The 18,469-nt window shown below is 47.3% G+C and overlaps 1 protein-coding gene across 8 annotated transcripts in view; it reads right to left on the minus strand.

Moving 5' to 3' along the window:
• Window positions 1-18,469, minus strand: part of LOC119448445 (cytochrome P450 3A6-like) — a 105,580-nt gene that overhangs the window by 51,699 nt on the left and 35,412 nt on the right. Inside the window, exons 12-14 of one of the 8 annotated variants that reach the window (XM_037711744.2) lie at window positions 14,817-14,957; window positions 14,234-14,396; window positions 10,806-11,059 (exon numbers count right to left, since the gene is read on the minus strand). The exons of 5 other annotated variants lie outside the window; for them this stretch is intronic. In XM_037711744.2, coding sequence (XP_037567672.1) covers window positions 10,982-11,059; window positions 14,234-14,396; window positions 14,817-14,957 — 382 coding nt within the window. In that variant the 3' untranslated portion in view covers window positions 10,806-10,981. Of the gene's footprint in view, window positions 1-10,805; window positions 11,060-14,233; window positions 14,397-14,816; window positions 14,958-18,469 lie in introns of those variants that run through there. 2 more of the 8 variants (XM_049665368.1, XM_049665365.1) reach the window with 2 other exon arrangements.

Raw genomic sequence — 18,469 nt, forward strand, 5'->3', positions numbered from 1 at the left:
AACATCACAGAATCAAGATGAGCCAGTAAGTTGATGCACAGCTGTATGGAGCCATAATGCATGTTTCCAGTTTGACCATGCCTTTTTGTGACTGAGGTAGATGTCCCCCACCATTCCTGAAGTATGCTTTTCTTATATTCAGACAGGTGTCTCTGAAGTGACGATAGACATGGACATCCCGAGGGCTTGACAGATGTGCTAGCAGAGGGTGCTGCTACAACTGCTAGCTCGTCCTTCGCTGATTCAGAAATCGCTGATGAGCCTTCCGAAATCCAACATGTCCTGGTATGTTTGATTGTGGTAATGATCATAGGGCTTGCTTTTTTCATGTGTGTGCCTTGGTTCATTCATGCTGTCCTCCGCTTTCAAAAATCTGGTGTTTCCCTGTAATATATATTTTGGATTTCACCTTTAAAGTAATTATTGCAGTTTAAAAAATGCATGAGACTTTGTCACATAGTTTTTTGTAAGATGTTTTCGACCGATTTTAAGATATCTAGTAGTAATGCTCTGAATGAAGAGAAAGATTGAACTGATCAACCTATCATCATCTACATTACAGCACTTTTTTGACACAGGTGACAAGCATACTGGGTGAGTTGTGTGTTCAAATTTAATTGTAAACACTGGCAAAAGCAAGTGCTAATGAATGAAAGCTATATATGCTACATCATAACCTTGTCTTAGTCAATCTAGAATAAGTATCAGATAAGGAAAATGAAACTACCTGAAGCAAAACAGTGTTACGCAAGATGAAAAACTACTTTTGGGAATAAGGAAAATGTTGGCATAAGGAAAACACACTCCTTGTCTGAATTATAGCCATTTCCTCTCATTACACGCATAAATAACACCCTTGCTAGGCTTCAACATTTACTACAGTAGTAAAATTTATAACATACAAACTGTGCTGGTAAGCTTGATCAACATCATTTTTGGGACAGTAGATAAGGAATAGAGTACATAGCCACAGCCACTGATCTCCCTAACAATGTCCTGCTTGGTGGTCATAATTGTGTTTAAATTTGAATCAAGCCAATGGTCTCGCTATTAGTCCGGGGCTTTAGCTTCAACTGTGCATCTGCTATTTTGTTTGCACGGTCAGCAATTTCAAGCTATGTTGCCGTAAATAGTCCCTCATCATTGCACTTGATGTATTTTGTCCAGTCTCCCAGTCCAAGTCCTACCAGCACGCTCAAGGGTGACGCTACTGCTGCGCTGCCTATGCACAACCCAGCGACACCTCGAAAAGCAAGGCATAATATGGTAAGGATAATACTCGAGTCTCGACCACTACAATTTTTACATACTTATTTCCTTAGCTAACTTCAAGTGAAGTGGCATTTATTTTAATGGCATAATATATAAATATCACTGAATGAAGCATAATAAATGTCACTCAGTGGACTGCACGTGGACACTAACATTTATGATCATAGCAACCACGTAATTAAAAGCTGAAACATATTCATATTTGCCCACAGCAGTATGAGTTTCCTCAGGGTTTGCAATTGGCGACGAATAATCTGCTTTCAATTTCTCTTTTCCATTCAAATGACACAACCAACTAGAAGCCCAACAGGTTTTTCACAATTTTCTATTATCTTTATTTGTTCGATCAGTCATGAGGAGCCGTGATACAGGCACACAAAACTGGTCTTTTGTGTAGGAGTATGAGCTCAGTATATTTTGCCTACTCAAACTAAAAGGTTGCTGTGAAGCATCCCGCATTCAACTATGCTACATTGGCCTCTTCTGTGTTAGTTGTTTCGTACTTTTACCTTTCCTGACTGGGTCTAGATGGGCCTGTGGTATTTTGCAAATAAATAAATAAACAAAATCAAGTAGCACTAGCAAGCTCCTGTGGATGGCAGTTTTATGCCCTCAAAGTTTTTAAGTTCACAAAAGTGTAGACGGAAACCGTCGTGAGCAAGGTAATGACCTAAAATTTAGTAATATATTCTTTATGGCTTGCATAAGAATGTATGCCACAACAATTAAGTACCTTGTTCTGGGTACATGATTTGTGTCACGTTGGTTGCTTATGGACCTGCTTTATGTGTGTGTGATATTTTGCAGCCACAGTCAGCAGAAGACACACCTGAGAAGACCTTTCTCAGGCACGAAGTGACGCGTTACTCGCAATTGCAAACTGCGACCAAGAAGAAGATCAAGTCTCTGCAGCAATCCCGTCGCCGGCTTTTGCAGAAGGTTGGTCATCTCCAAGATGTCATTGAAGATTTGTCTGAGAATCACATTCTAGGAAATGATGATGTTGCCATGTTGCAGAGTCTTGGTGGCGCAAAAAAAATCACAGCATATCCACGGGGTGAATGATGATGAGTGGGCGAAGCTCCGGAGGGAATCATCGGATCTCCCGCTTAAGGGGACGCTAGCACAAACGCGTTAGAAACTTGCAGTACTCTCTAGTAAGGGGGAGCGGCCACAGCGTCTTACGCAGCCATTTACACATGCCGGAACGTGCACCGCGTTTGCCGACGCCATCACATGACTGCTGAGAGAGTATACCCCCCGTATTCATAAACGCTCCTCGACTTGAACTTGACTTGCCACCGCCTTGGGCAGCGCGTTCGAAACGCGTTGAAGGTAAGGCGGAGAGGCCACAGCGTCTTACACCAGCTTCTTACACGTGCCGTAACGCGCTAGCACAAACGCGTTAGAAACGCGCTAGAAACGCGGCCTTTCGTTAATGTTGGGTATTTATTGCCATCGTGGTGCGTGTGTCTATGTGCGCTTCGTGGCGTAGTGGTTAGCGCCGCGCGTTCGGAAGCGAGGGGTCCCTGGTTCGATTCCGCGCTACGGACACAACTTTCGGATTTTTTTTTCATAAAACGCCGGAAGCGTTCTCCGGAAGCCGGCTTCCGGAACCGGAAGCGGGAACCGGAAGTGAAAACGGAGCGGAACCGGAAGCGGAAGTCGGCTTCCGGTTATACTATACGTATACATATATATGTATATATGGGTATACATACATATACGGACACACAACGCCATCTATTGAGCAATTCATAAAACTAGACGTGGCTACCTACTACGACGGGGACGAACGGGTGCCGCTATAGGGAGCTTCGCCCCTAAAAAAGACTTGCTCATGCGTCAACTGACACGTAAGTCTGGTGCAGCAGTGTCACCCACTTACTCGCCAGAGCTCAGGGCATTTGCACTGACTTTGCATTTTTATTCCCCTAGAGCATACCGATATGTGCGTGCTGTTTTTGACACGTGCCTTCCGCATCCATGGACTCTGTGTAAATGGTACCAATCCATTGATGGGGCTGCTGGGTTTTCAAAAGAGGCACTGACTGCATTGGCTATTAAGGTAGAGCAAAATTCACAAAACGGCCACTCCACATTATGCAATCTGGTTGTGGATGAGATGGCCATTAGGAGACATGTGGAGTGGGATGGAAAAAGGTTCCGTGGATATGTTGACATGTGCATTAATGTCAGTGATGACAGCTTTCCAGTTGCCAAAGATACATTTGCTTTAATGCTTGTTGCAATCAATGGCAGATGGAAGCTGCCGATTGGCTACTTTCTAGTGGATGGCCTTGGTGGTGAGCAGAGGCGCAATTTGGTACTGCAAGCTGCTGGCTTCGCTCACGAAAAAGGTGCACACATTGTGAGTTTGACATGCGATGGCGCTGCAGCAAATTTGTCAGTGCTGCGCAGCCTTGGCTGCAAGATGGACCTGACTGAGCTGGATGCTTCTTTTCCGCATCCAGTGACAAAAACGCCTGTCTTTGCCATGTTGGATCCCTGTCACATGTTGAAGCTGCTGCGGAACACCCTGTGTGATAAAAAGGCTATTGTTGATATGAACGAACAGTTCATATTGTGGAATCACATTGATGAGCTGCATGAAATTCGCTACACAGAAGGCCTACATTTGGCAAACAAACTTAGACAGGCACATGTTAATTGTAAAAACCAGTCTATGAAAGTGTCATTGGCGGCTCAAACGTTTAGTCAATCGGTAGCAGATGCGCTTGGAGCTCGAAAAACACCAGAATTTTCAAATTTCTTGCCAACAGAAAAGTTCATTAGACATGTCAACAATGCATTTGACATTTTAAATTCAAGACATCCAAGGCCGGTCCTTTGTTTCTTGGGAGAGCTTACCTACTGGTTGCCTTGGTGCCTTACCTCCCACATCAATTGCTGCGTCTGAGATCAACCTAGTTTCGGTTTCATTCACTACCTCTATGTTGTCTTTATCTTCATTTTCTAACGCTGCATATTTGTTGGCGAGCACCAGCCTGAATTGGTCTGCTTTTAATTCAATTCAATTTAAGTTTATTTGTGCTGAATTCTTACAGGATCGGGAGCAGAGGCTAAAGGCTATATAGCCTGACATGGGGCCTCTGCTCCTAAATACAGTTTGGCACGCAGGCCGCTGAGCATCTCAATCTGACGCAGATGTTTTCAGAAATAAAACAATAACACAACAAAATTTAGCATGGTCTTGTTACACAATTTCAGAGAAAACATTAGAAAAGAACTTCATCAATACACAATGTCAAATAAAGCATAAGAAAAGAAACTACAACACATAACTCAAATTTATAGATACGATGTAACAAATCAAGCACAGAAACTTTAATAAGCATACTCAATATCATGATTCATTAGGATGGACTTGATAATAGTGTTCGAAGGAATGAATGAAATGAATGAAAGTCCTTTATATAGAAATGGGGAGGCACAGGTCCTCTGTGGGGTAAAGGGGGCATTAATGTCGTCACTCTTCAAATAATTCACTGTCTCAAGAAATAGGCATTCTGATATAGGAGTATGCACCCGTACTCAGGCTGTGCGTGACCAGTGCTGTGTTGTGTCGGTCCCCCTAAACCACCCTGATCAGGCCGCTCCGGCTAGCATATGTTGCAAATAATAACTGCGTATCAGGATCCGCGAGCAGTGCTTCATGGTAGCTAGTAAACTGTAATGGCTGTATGGCCATTCTGCCTGTGTCGAACGCGGAACATTTTCATAGTAAATGGTGAAGGTCTGCACGGCATCGCAGCCCGCAGTGCGTGCACGTCACAGTCGTAATGTCGGGATGTCGCCATTTTGCCACAGAGTATGGTGTGTAGGCCGAGTTTGCAAATACCTTATTTACAAAAACCTCCTGAGCGCGTGAAAGTGAAGACTTGCTCGAGAAAAGGGCAGGCGGGGTAACCTGCTTGAGGCGTCGTTTGCTTGCAGTACGCAGGGACGTCCGTAAATAGTGCATGGTGGTTACCGAGGGAGCCATTTGGCTTAGGAGGTCATACGAAACATTGGTCGACCCACCTGCGGAAGCAGCAGCGGCGTGTGCCGCAGTATTGCCCCCGGACACACCCGTATGCCCCGGCGTCCAGATGATTTCTATCGGACTATTTGCCTTCTCGTGCCTACGAAGGATAGCTTGAATAGCAGAAGCTGTAGCATCTTCCGAGGCTGGGCGAAATATTTCAGAGTAGGCTGTGTGCGAATCCGTATAAACGCGGACAGTTTTCCGGATGGTATATGGGAGGCTTGTAGTGGCTCCCCAGATAGCCAGGAGTTCAGCATGCTCTGGGGTACCGCACAGGAGGTGGCAGCTATAGGCTCCTGAGTAAGCGGTCGTCTGCGTGCAAACCCATGCCGTGTAGGCCCGGTCATTTGAGATACCAGCATCAGTATAGATGTCGATTGTGTCTAAGCTCGCTTCCTTGAGTTGACGTGTGGCAAGAAGTTGGCGAGCAGGAACGTTGTTCCGAGATATAGGACGGTGAATACGTCGAGAAGCAATCGCGTTTTCCCAATGTAAAGACATATTAAGAGGAGGTGCGTCGTCATGTTGCTGGCCATCCCAGGCCAGAAGGCGACGACCTTGCGGCGTATTTTCCATGCGGATATGGTGTCGGGTGTGGGCTTCGCGGATGACGTCTTGCAGTGGAGGCAAGCCTGCAGCGCGTTCAAGTGCAGGTATCTTAGTGTGTTTGGGGAGCCCCGTGACAGTGCGCAGGGTGTACCTGTGAAGGCGTTCCAGATTCCGGACGTCCGTGTGAGAGAACGTGTATATGGATGCACCTTACAAGATTTTACCGATTTCCACAGCCTTGGCGAGGGTACAACATGCCTGTTGTCGCGCTCCCCCATATTTGTTAGAGAGTCGACGTATCGTGTGCAACATGGTTGGCCATGCCTGCCGGAGGCTACGTACCCACTTTTGTGGGCTGTTGCAGCTGGCTATAGGCAGGCCAAGAACTTTGATCTGTCCGTTTTTGGACTGTATGGTGTGCGATCCAATGTGGATCCATGTTGGAGTTGGTGCGATGCTTTCCATATATACTAAAGGTTGTCGCAGTTTCACCTGAAAGGCGAAGCATCAATTGCGATAGCAAACTTGTAGAGAGCTATACGGAGTAATGATATTAGCTTTATCAGCTGTATAAACTTGGACATGCAGCAGCATCGGCAACATGCAGAACTGTTGTCGACGCCATCGGCGTTTTGCCCGCGTTCGCTCAAATTGCGTGCGGCGTTGGTGACTGTTGCCGGAGCCTCTGATATAAATAGGCACTGCGTGCCGCAGCTAAACGTCGCCTCCCTTCCCTCCCCCTCCCCCACGGCCTCTCGCTCGTCGGAAGAAGGCGCGTTTGCTCTACATACATGGTGATTGTGAAGGAGAACAGAGACGCCTACTTCTGCAGCCCTTAAGCGAGCACGGTGCAGAACGCGCGTTTGTTCTCCGCCGTGCGTTCACTCCCCGTGAAAGACGCGCCCCTCGCGCCCTTTCACTCGCACATACAGCGTTCGGCGCGCGGCGACGATTTCTTCTCCAAATGACGTCATACGGAACCTCACGGCGACGGCGACGGCGACGCCGACGGCAGAAATCTGGTTTTGAGTGTCCATATAATTGCTATCGCAATAATAAGTTCTGTTTTGTGTGGAGCGAGCTGCAGTCCTATTTCCTTAAGCGTCGCCTCTAAACTAAGAAGAGCTGCCTGCAGCTCGGTCTGCATTATTTCCTTGTCAGTATAATATGCTGCTTCTGTCCAAATAGTTATATGATCGGCGTAGATGGCAAATCTAGCCGTTGTGCCCGAAGGTATGGGATTGAAATCTATGAGACCGTGTAAACGATTTAACATTGTGGGTATTTGATACTGAACGTGTTGCTTACCATAATTTGTCCTTAATGCTGGGATTTTCCGGCGTTGCTGACGCATGGTATAATGAGTATTGTCAGGCAGGCTCTGAAGACACTGTGGCTTGTTTTGTTTAACATATTGAAGAAGTTTAAAGTGATAGCTTTGTTACCGTTAGTATTGCGTATTTTTCAAAGAGCGGTTTAGTTTTCAAGTCCCTGATAATACCATGGTATTGCTCGAATGCTCGCAAAACTCTTTTTTGAAGAACTAGTAATTTTTGATAGTTTGTTTGAGTAGTAGTACCCCATACCAAGATACCGTATGTCATTTTAGAGTAGAAAATGGCATAATATAATTCTATTTGTAACCACTTTGGTAAGACTGGGCTGAGCTTGTATAAACATCCAACGGTTTTCCTGAGTTCTACCGTTAGTTTTCCTATATGTGAGTTCCATGTCAAGCCTTCAGAAAACCATACACCTAGAAACTTCTGGCTGGTGACTTGCTCTATCTCTTTGCCGTCAAGTAAACCAGTTTTACCCTTACTGCCTCTAGGTTGGGCTGTTTCCTCTTTTTCACGTTTTCACGTTTTGTAGTTTCTTTATTAGGTCCTTTCTTTCTTGGGAGAGCTTACCTACTGGTTGCCTTGGTGCCTTACCTCCCACTTCAATTGCTGCTTCTGAGATCAACCTAGTTACGGTTTCATTCATTACCTCTATGTTGGCTTGATCTTCCTTTTCTAAAGCTGCATATTTGTTTGCGAGCACCAGCCTGAATTGGTCTGCTTTTACCCTTACTGCGTCTAGGTTGGCCTGTTTCCTCTTGACTAATTTCGCTCTTTATCTCTTCTAATTGAGAGAAATCCTAGACCTCACTAACCTATGGTCACCGCACTTTACCTTACCTAACACTTCTACATCCTGCACTATGCTTGGATTGGCAGAGAGTATGAAATCTATTTCATTCCTTGTTTCTCCATTAGGTCCACTTCCTGTTGCTGCGCTTCCTGAAGAAGGTATTCATTATTCGGAGCCTATTCCTTTCCGCGAGTTCTACTAACGTCTCTCCTCTTGCATTCCTAGAATCGATGCTGTAGTTGCCAATTGCTTGCTCACCAACCTGCTTTTTCCCCACTTTTGCATTGCAGTCGCCCATGACTATACTGAGTTTGCACCTTTCTGATTGCTAATTCAACATCTTCATAAAACTGTTCTATTTCTTCATCATCGTGACTAGAGGTTGGGGCGTAGGCTTGTACTACCTTCATTTTGTACCTCCTATTCAGCTTTATTACGATGACTGCTACCCTCTCATTAATGCTGTAGAATTCATCAATGTTGCCCGCTATGTTCTTATGGACTAGAAATCCTACCCCGGATTCTCTCTTGTCTGGAACACCTTTGTAGCAGAGGACGTGGCCGTTAGTCAGCACTGTGTAAGCCTCACCAGTTCTAACCTCACTAAGGCCAATAATATCCCAGGCAATGCCCGATAATTCTTCAAATAGTCCTGCTAAGCTAGCCTCACTCGAGAGGGTGCGCGTGTTGAGCGTTGCCAGGTTCAGTTTCCATTGGCGGCCTGTCCGGACCCAGACATTCTTAGCACTCTCTGCCGCGTAGCAGGTCTGACCGCCGCCTTGGTCAGGTGCTCCGCAGCCACTGGGGACTGAGGGCCATGGGCCATGGGCCGTGGAGGGAGGTAGTGGCCGAATACTGCACCAGGGAGGCCAATTCCTGTTCTAGTGAGGGAGAGACTTTGATGAAGCTTAGTGGGCCTTCATAATTTGGTTGCACCTGAACTAGTATATAGCGCCACTAGCTCTCGGCAATATTATTTTCTTGCCGGTGTCAGGCACTACTCCATGCCTATTCGCTCGCATGCAAAAAAAATTGCGTAGCTTGCACTGGAGGCGCAATCCTAAAGAGACAGTGGAGCTGATGGACACCTACTAGTCCTAGCTTTCGGGGTAGGCTAAGCCCTACCAAGTCATCCCCAGCATTTTCCAGAATTTATTGCTTATTGATCGATTACCGATTACCTATTGATTGGCTAGCGCAAGGTATTGACTACGTATTTGGGCTAGGCTAAGCACTACGAAGTCATTTCCAGAATTTTCCGTAATATATTGATTATTGATCGATTATCGATTACCTATTGATTGGCTATCGATGCCCTGGCGATGATTGGCTATCGGCGTTTTTAACCGCGGAGCGGTTAAAGACGCCGATACCTAAGAACTTCTAGATATCGCTGTTACCCAAGTCTGCAAGTCGTGCGTGAAACCCATGTAGGTAAGCATCATTAGGGCACGAAAGTTACGGCACTGCATTTGAAACCTGTCTCCAACAGGTTTACAAATCCTATTATGTCCGTCGCTAAGCAAACATAGCGTTGCACGTGTGCAAAAATAGTAACGCAAAACGACCGCGTACATCAGCATGTACTACATGCAAAGCTCGAACAAATACGATACTCAACGCGTAATCAGCTGGTAACAACCGAAATGAAAGAACAGCAGGCACTTTTCAACGTTCGCCTCGCATGCTGCAATGAACAGCCGATGTAATTTCTTAAAATACATCCCGAATGTTTCTCGGTAGGTGTAGTCGCAGAGATGTCTGGGAAGCTCGTGTGTTAGTACTCAACGAGCACGGACTGCGGTGGTAGCCACCATAGCGGTGGTGTAGTTGACCAGTTGACTACAACCAAGATGGTGTGAGTGCTACTTCCGGAAAACCGGCGCATGCGCCGATCGATCGGTGTGATCGGTCTATTGTAAAGTCGCGTCCGGAACTTCTTTGGTCGTCCCATGTCAAGGCTACATGTACTCGCCACAGAGTCAACAAGAGTTGCGCCGCCGTCGCGGCGGCTCCGAGTTTTATCTCCGCGGGGACGTCACGGCCAAGCTGCGCCTCATACTCGCCGGGGCGTGGCTGGTCGAAACCTGCCGAGCCGCTGCCGACGCCGCCCGCGTTGCTCCGACGCGAACGCGGGAAACGGAAAAACGCGGGCGGGGTCGAGAGAGAGAGAGAGAGAGCGTGGTTGTGAAGAGGAAGTTGCGCGGCAGCAACTCTGCGCGTTGCCTCGTTGGTGCTGCTCTATCTCGTTCTCATTTTCGCTTTATTTTGGCCGTCTCGGCACTCAACCTGTGATTGCTGTATGATTATAGCACTTAGTTAGGCGAACACTTTAGTGCACATTATTTACAAGAAAAAAAAAAGAAAAGCACGAACACAGAAGTTCGTGCTGCACAGAGTTTAATTTGCATAAATAAATGAAAGGACATATAGTTTATTTATTTATTTTATTTATTTATTCAGTTACCTCACAGGCTCCCGAAGGAGTATTGCGTGAGGGGAGTATACAGGAAATTAGCAAAAAGAAGAAAGGCGTACAAAGAAATTATACATTGTTAGCGGGTAAACATGAAAGAACCAATATCTAACAATATAAATAACGCGATAAATGAAAGTCAGCAAAAAAGCTGTACAAAGAAATTATACAAGTGGTAGCTGGTGAAGATGAAAGAGCAATGTTAACGCAATACAAAAAAAAAAGACTAACAAGAACTATACAACTTCGCTATAGGTAATTACTTAGATGCGCAGTAAGGTTTCTATTGCTAAAATATCGGTGAAATAAAAATACGCAGAGTTGGGTGAGGCAATAATATTCCCTTTAAGAAATTACAGGTCCCACGCATTTTATAGAGCACATTTGCAAGTACTGAGCGCACGAACAAGTTAGACACACTTTCACCGGGAAACGCCTAGTTCAGCATAAAGTTGTGGCGCTGTAACACACGGGATTCCACGAATGACGACGATTGGTCTCCTTCAAACTCGATAGAATTTTATCCAGGGTCCCCTACCAGGCGTCGAGACCATACCATAAGCGCCGATTTCCATGGAACCCTGAAACAAATGGGAGTGTTTAACTTTAGCAAAAAGAAAGCAAGACGGTTCTAAATTACCTTACAAAATGTTATTTTTTCTTTTTATTATATTGCTAATGTTTCACTCTGCAATCTCATTGTCACTTCCTGCATGCTGTGGCGTAATCAGATCACTTGTGACGAGTGCTTCGCAGAGTCAGCAATCTATTTATTTTCAGTGAGTTTGAGCGTTGGGTTAGTCGGTGCTGCCTAATCTATGTTTTACCAGCGCATTAGACACGGACGACATGATAGACGCACGATGTCTGTGCTCCGCGTCGGATGCGCTGGGAAAGCATTTATTTTCAGTCTAATGTGTTTGGTCGAAGTCGCATTAACCAGCGTACGACGAGTTAACCACCATCCTGCACTCATTGGAAAAAAGAATTATTTCTGTCGTAAATAAGGGCCCTGACAGAAATAATACTGGCGGTCATCTTTTTTTAATGTCTTCGCAAGCCAGTATTCGCTCAGAAGCAGCTGTTGACAGTTGGACACCAGAAAGGCACGGCGAAGGCACTGAACGAAGCCGGAGTGATTAAAAACAGGTCATGGCCCGCTCCTTTAAAGCAATTACCCAGTGGCCGTAATGTATAGGGGATTGTGTTCCTCCGATTTTGTTCCTTTCCTATCACTTCATGGTGAATGGCCGATAGCAGCGAAAAACGAAGGTGTGGTGCCACGTCAGCCAATTAGGAAAAACAAGAAGAATAAAATAGAACAGAGTATTTTGACAACACGGACCCCGGTTGTATTTTGGCATCAATAACAGCTGACAAATGACGCCAGTAACTTCAGTATTTTTTTATTGGATGGCGCTTTATAAGTAGAGCTTTTTTTTCGTTTTTTCCTCGATAGTTCATCAACCGTAGCTGAGGTATGTTTGTCTTAACATTAGATGCTCTCTTTAACAGCGCCACGTTCTTCTCCTGCCTCACGTATTGCTTGCCTATTGTGTATAAAATGTTATAAGTGAACTGTACTGATGCGTATCTCTCTTATGTGCTTAAGTTCAAAGGAGTAGCCGGGGCTACTCCTTTGGGGCTACTCTGGAGCTACTCCTTTCTTCACTTATAGGCATGAACATTTTTCTTATAGCCGTGTACTTCAAGAAAATCTCGATAACACCTGCTCCACACATTGCCACAGCTTGACATTTGTCTCCCTTATTCAATACACAATCGTTATCTGTTTAATATTGGTGGTTGCACTCGAAGAGCCACTTATAGGAAGCAACAATTCCAGATAAAAATTCTTAAAATTTTACGTGCCAGACTCATGATCTGATTATGAGGCACGCCGTAATCGGAGACTACAGATTAATTTTGAGCACCTGGGGTTCTTTAACGTGCACTTAAGTTTAGGTCACAAGCGCTTTTTTTTTAACACGAAAGTGTTTTATGCCGGGGTCCACCAAGACTTCACTGACGTATTTCCGTCACGGAAATACGTCATAGAACATAATACAAAGAAAGAAACCAGAAGAAAAAGTTCCACAAACATGGAAAATTTGGAAACCGAACCCACGACCTCTCGGTCCGCGACGATAGATCGCCGAGCGTTTAACCCATTGCGCCACAAACGCATTTGCAGAGAGCTACACAGACGCGCCTTATATATCTAACACTCCTCCGTGTACCCGCGCTCTTGCTCGGGGCGGTGCCGCCGCCTACGAGCAGAAAAGTTGTCGCAGTTTCACCCGAAAGGCGAAGCATCAATTGCGATAACAAATTTGTAGAGAGCTATACGGAGTAAGGATAGTAGTTTTATCAGCTGTACAAACTTGGACATGCAGCAGCACCAGCAACACACAGAACTGTTGTCAACGCCGTCGGCGTTTTGCCTGCGTTCGCACAAAACGCGCGCGGCGTTGGTGACTGTTGCCGGAGCCTCTGGGGGCGGCTCGGAGGTTTTCGACGAGATCAGAACGGGACACTTGTCGAGCAGCGTCGGAAGTCTTTACCACCTTCTCGCCTCACAAGGTTTTATATAAATAGGCATTTTGTGCCACAGCTAAACGTCGCCTCCCTTCCCTCCCCCCCCCTCCCCCACGGCCTCTCGAGCGTCGGAAGAAGGCGCGTTTGCTCCACATATATGGTGATTGTAAAGGAGGAAAGAGACGCCTACTTCTGCAGCCCTTAAGGGAGTACGGCGCAGAAAGCGCGTTTGTTCTCCGCCGTGCGTTCATTCCCCGTAAAAGCGCGCGCCCCTCGCGCTCTTTCACTCGCACATGCAGCGTTCGGCGCGCGGCGCCGATTTCATCTCCATTGACGTCATACGGAACCTCACGGCGATGGCGACGGCGACGGCGACGGCAGAAATCTGCTTTTGAGTGTCCATATAATTGCTATCGCAATAAAAGAGAAGTACTGCATTATGACACTAACGCGCACCGACAGTGAACGTTTCGGTGGTCTCAGCACTACGACGCCTCGATGCCAGCATTCGAAGGGACGCTGGCATCAAGAAGCACTACCAACGCCACCTAGGTGGCGTTCACCGTACTCAGCACAGCGGAGCGTGGCCTCCGCAATTAGCTCTGAAAATGTTTCTGAAGTTGATCGCGGAGGCTGCAATTACGACGCGCTGTACGCGCTGATTTGACTCGGTGACGATTCAGTTACGTGCTTTGTCTTGCGCGTTGTATTAGTGTGTCAGTTACGTGCTTCGTCTTTCGCGTTGTGCTAGCGTGTGCAGCGTAGTGCAGCTTCCATATGCACGACGGTTGCTCATGGTCATCGACGTTGGTAGTCGTGATGGAGGAGACGTGCCACCAGGCGTCAGCGTGGGTGCATCAACGCCTAAGGGCGCTTTAGCCACAAAACACCAATAGACATTATATATCAATGTGCAATAAACATTACACTACTTCTGTGAAGACACGTTTCACTTTCGTGTTCTATACCGATTCCTATATAAGAGGGATCAACCACATTTTTTTTCATTTAACCCCTATCAATATGCGTTGACCGTGGCCGGGATCGGACCCGCGTCCCCAAAGTTGGCAGCGAACACCATTTCCTCTGGACTCCCACGACAGTAATTTCCTGCAAACCGTGTAATTAACAAAAATATCAAGAACACCTGCTCCGCTTGTTGGTTAACCTGTCTCGCTTTTTAAATATTTTCGTTTAATGTTTACGGTTGCACTCACCATCTGAGACTCTCCCAGTTCCAGGCGATACTTCTGCACCATTCTGGCGGCAGTGTACTTAAGGTTCAGCAAGCCCAGCCTTATTCCAACGCAGCTTCGAGGTCCTATGCCAAAGGGCACATAGGCGCCCTTCTGCAGTAAGGCTTCATTTTCTGGGGCGAACCTGCAATCGCCAAGCCTACAATGGCACATACACAGCGATCGCACTGCATTGACTTAGCTGAAAGAATTCGCGGTAAACATTCCAAGGAGCCTACATCCGTCTACATTTAAACCAGCCCTTGGTGCCTCAGGTACAGCATACTTTAATCAAACTTATTAGAAGAGCGGCCAGTGAGCGGGACGTTGCGGCGAATAAGTTTCGTGACTGATTATTTCCTCAGCTCTGTAACAGGATAAGAAAGGACAACGATACAAATTTAGCCACGAATGATGATGAATTGTTGTCGTGGCTGTGAGATAAGCCACTGCAAGTAACCTTAGAAAAGCTACACGTTAACCTATCTTCAAATACAGCTCCTAACCGAGTCTCAACAACAGTGATCGTTTCAAAAGTATCCTTAGGTTCCGTTTCTCATCCCACCTCTCCGGGTCGAACTCCTCCGCGTTAGGCCAATACTGAGGATCCCTTTGTATGTGGTACTGCGACACCATAAACGCAGTTCCGGCCTTGAACTTGATGCCGTTGTACTCGAAGTCTTCTTTGGCTTGCCTCGTCACAAATCTGCGTCAACAATGTCAGCATGCTATAACCAATCGTTCTCCGAGCTTGTAAAGCTTGTTTCCTTGACTTAAAGGGCGTATATCACCATTCATGCGTCCCGCAATTGCATGCCAGCTCAAATACACTGAACAGAGGACGCAAGGAGGGGGTGAGGGAGGACACACATAAATTCATTTCTCGTGGAGTACTCGGCTCTCGAAGAAAGCGATGCTCGTTTCGTTCACGTGGATATTTCCACTTAAATTACTGCCGAATTGTTCGTTGTCGCCAGTATTCACGCAACAAAGTCATGAGACGCGAACGATCCAAATGCGTTTCATCGCAATATCTATATATTATGATGAAATGCCGATCAGATGAGAGAAAGTAAGGATAGGGAGGTTACCAAAGGCTATCTTCGATTGGCAACACTGTACTGGAGAAACGAAAAAAAGGGTTGCAAAAGGTTAGAGAAAAGAAATAAAAGAAGGAAATAAGGGGAACAGCCGATTGGCGATTGATGCTATTAAAATGGGGGTGTTGGTCTTCAAGCAGGCCTGGACGTGGCGTTGTAGAAGGCTAATCGAAAGGCAGGTCTGGTTACTGGCGAGCGCGAGCTATAGCATCAACAACAACCACCACTCATCGACGTCGTCTTTTCCCAGATATCGAAGCGCGGTCATTCGCCTTCAGTACAATTACCCCCCGCGGAATAAGGAGACATCCTGGCGACCTAGGGGCAAGAAAACACAGGGGGATCGTAGCACTGCTTGAGTCGGGACACGTGGACAATTTCTTGGCCGCGACGACGATGGTCAGAAGACGGTTCTAACGGCTCGATGAGGTAGTTCACCGGAGATGTTTGGTTAAGTACACGATATGGATCCTAATACTTGGAGACCAGCTTCGTTGAAAGGCCAGGTGTAGTGGGCGGGACACGCAGCCAGACTAGCGAGCCAGGAGCATATCACGTAGTCGTAGCGGAGGCATCGTGGTGTTGCTTCTGGCGCCACTGGTCTTGTGATGTGAATGAACGTGCAAGTTGGCAGCATTCTTCAGCGTATGTAGCTGCTTGAGATAGAGTTGTGGATTCTGAGGCGTCAGGCCGGTACAAAAGAATAGTGTCCATGGTGCAAGAAGGTTCGCGCCCGTGAAGGAGAAAGAAAGGGGAGAATCCAGTTATGCTTTGAACGGCGGTGTTGTAAGCAAAAGTAACAAAATATAGCACTCGGTCCCAATTGGAGTGGTCTGACGAGACGTACATAGTGAGCACTTCACCACTCGGGAAGACGTGCTGTACCGCCGGAATTACAACCCCGGCGGCCGTAAGTGGCTCCTCGTCATTCCCCGCCATCCGCGCTCCGAAATCTGCTCCACCCTCCACGACGACCCACAATGTGGTCACGCAGGTTTCCTGAAGACGTATTCACGTATTAGGCCTCGGCACTACTGGCGTGGCATGCACCGCCATGCCCGACAGCATGTCCGATCATGTTCTACGTGCCAGCGACGCAAGACTCCTCGTCGAGGTCAGGGCACGGCGTCGTCAATGTGAGTTCGGCACGAGCGCAGTCCACGAGGGCTTGATGAGTAGATAGAAAATCCCATCCTAGGATTACGTCGTAGGATGATCGGGGCAGGACGATAAACTTAACGGCATACATAACATTTTGAATAATGACACGGGCTGTGCACTGAGCGGTAGGCTTGACGTGATGCGAGGTCGCCGTACGCAGGGAAACATCGGTAAGCGGGGTGGTCACTTTTCTCAGATCGCGGCACAATTTTTCGCTAATTACAGAAACAACAGCTCCTGTGTCGACAAGTGCACGTACTTGATACCTTCTACCAATAAGTTAATTTCGTTAGGCGGGTAAAAATGAGGTCTTGGAGAGTTCGATGACGGCGCAGTTCTTGTCTCAGGAACTGCGGCTGTTAGTTTTCCTCTCGTGCGGGGCTAGGTCAGCGAAGCATCGGGGAGATTGATCGGCGACGGGGAGAAGACGACCGGCGCGAGTCATACGGGCGGCGTGTAGGAAACGGGTCGGCGACAGGAGAAGAAACTCGTGGTGAATGCTGAGCACCTTCATAGGTAGGTGAAGCCAAAACGTTTGAGAGCGGAAGCTGCGACGGTGACAGTGGCGGGCTATATGGCCCGCAAGACCACATGCGAAGCATATTGGCCGGTTATCAAAGGTACGCTACGGGTTCACAATAGATGGTCCGGTGGGCAAAGAAGGATGCGGCACCGTGCGTGAAGGTGGCGGCGACGTGTAGAAGGACCCGGTGGCCCGGTAGGCGCCAGAAAGAGATGGGGCCTGTGGTCTGGCAAGAACGGCAGCGTAAGTTAGTGGCGTAGTGACAGGCAACGCCGGAGGGGCAGCTGGTAGTGCCTGGGCGACTTGCGTCTCAATGACGTGTTGAAGAGGTGGCTCTAAAGATGACGTCGCTTGCTCAGGTGTGTGAGCGACAAGGGAAAGTTGACGTGCAACTTCCTCGCGGATGAACTGCTTTATGTGTGGTAGCAAAACGGTGTGATCAGCAGTGGCGTCGTTGGCAAGGGTGGAAATGTCTGCTGTATCTTGAGCAGCACGGCGCGTCGACGCACGCTGCTTTCGCAGCTCATCGTAAGTCTGGCAGAGTTGTATCACGTCGGCTACTGTCTGGGGGTTTCTAGCAACAAGCCTCTGAAATGCATCGTCGTCGACTCCTTTCATGATGTCCTTTATTTTTCCCCTTCGGCGAGAGATGGGTCGACGCGCTTGCACAGGGAGAGAACATCTTCGATGTAGCTTGTAAACGTCTCCTCCCTGCGTTGGACTCGACTGTGCAAGCGCTGTTCCGCGCGAAGCCGGCGCACGGCAGGACGACCGAAGACCTCCGCGACAGCTGCCGTGAAGGTCGACCAGTTCGTGATTTCGGTTTCATGGTTTTTGAACCAGAGGCCGGCTACATTAGTGACGTAAAAGTGAACGTTCGTGAGGTTGGCGCGGTCATCCCATTTGTTACAAGAGCTCACTCGTTCGTACTCGAGGATCCAATCCGCGACGTCCTGGTCGTCGGCGCCGCTAAATATTGACCCTTTTCGCGGCGATCCCGTGGGCGCTGCCATGTTTGATCACGTGGTGACGCGTTCATTGCTTGCCTCAACTGCCTCCGTTGCCTCCTTGATTACAATGTAAGTGTATGACGCCGGCGCGGCTTAGAAAACCTCTGTTTTCGGAGATATTGTAGACGGTGACTAGGTGGACGACACAGCTTCAGAGAACATGCAAAAGCGATTTCGGAGCTGATTAAGCTATGTCCAAAAGGCGCAAGCAGCGTATATGGTGCTTGTTCTAAAAGCGGGGTTAAATATGTATTCCAAGCTATCCAAGCTTTCCGATTATAAATTCAGTCAGGATTAGTGTGTTTTGCTCTTTGTTCTTTATTCGGCAAATATTTTGAAGCAGTGCCTTGTCAGTTTCTGACTCAGTGAAGTTCCTCAGTGCGGCCACTATCTGATTATTTTCTGCCTAATCGCTCGCGGGTGT

The sequence above is a fragment of the Dermacentor silvarum genome, chromosome 4, assembly GCF_013339745.2.
Source record: "Dermacentor silvarum isolate Dsil-2018 chromosome 4, BIME_Dsil_1.4, whole genome shotgun sequence".
Classification (NCBI taxonomy): Eukaryota; Metazoa; Arthropoda; class Arachnida; order Ixodida; family Ixodidae; genus Dermacentor; species Dermacentor silvarum.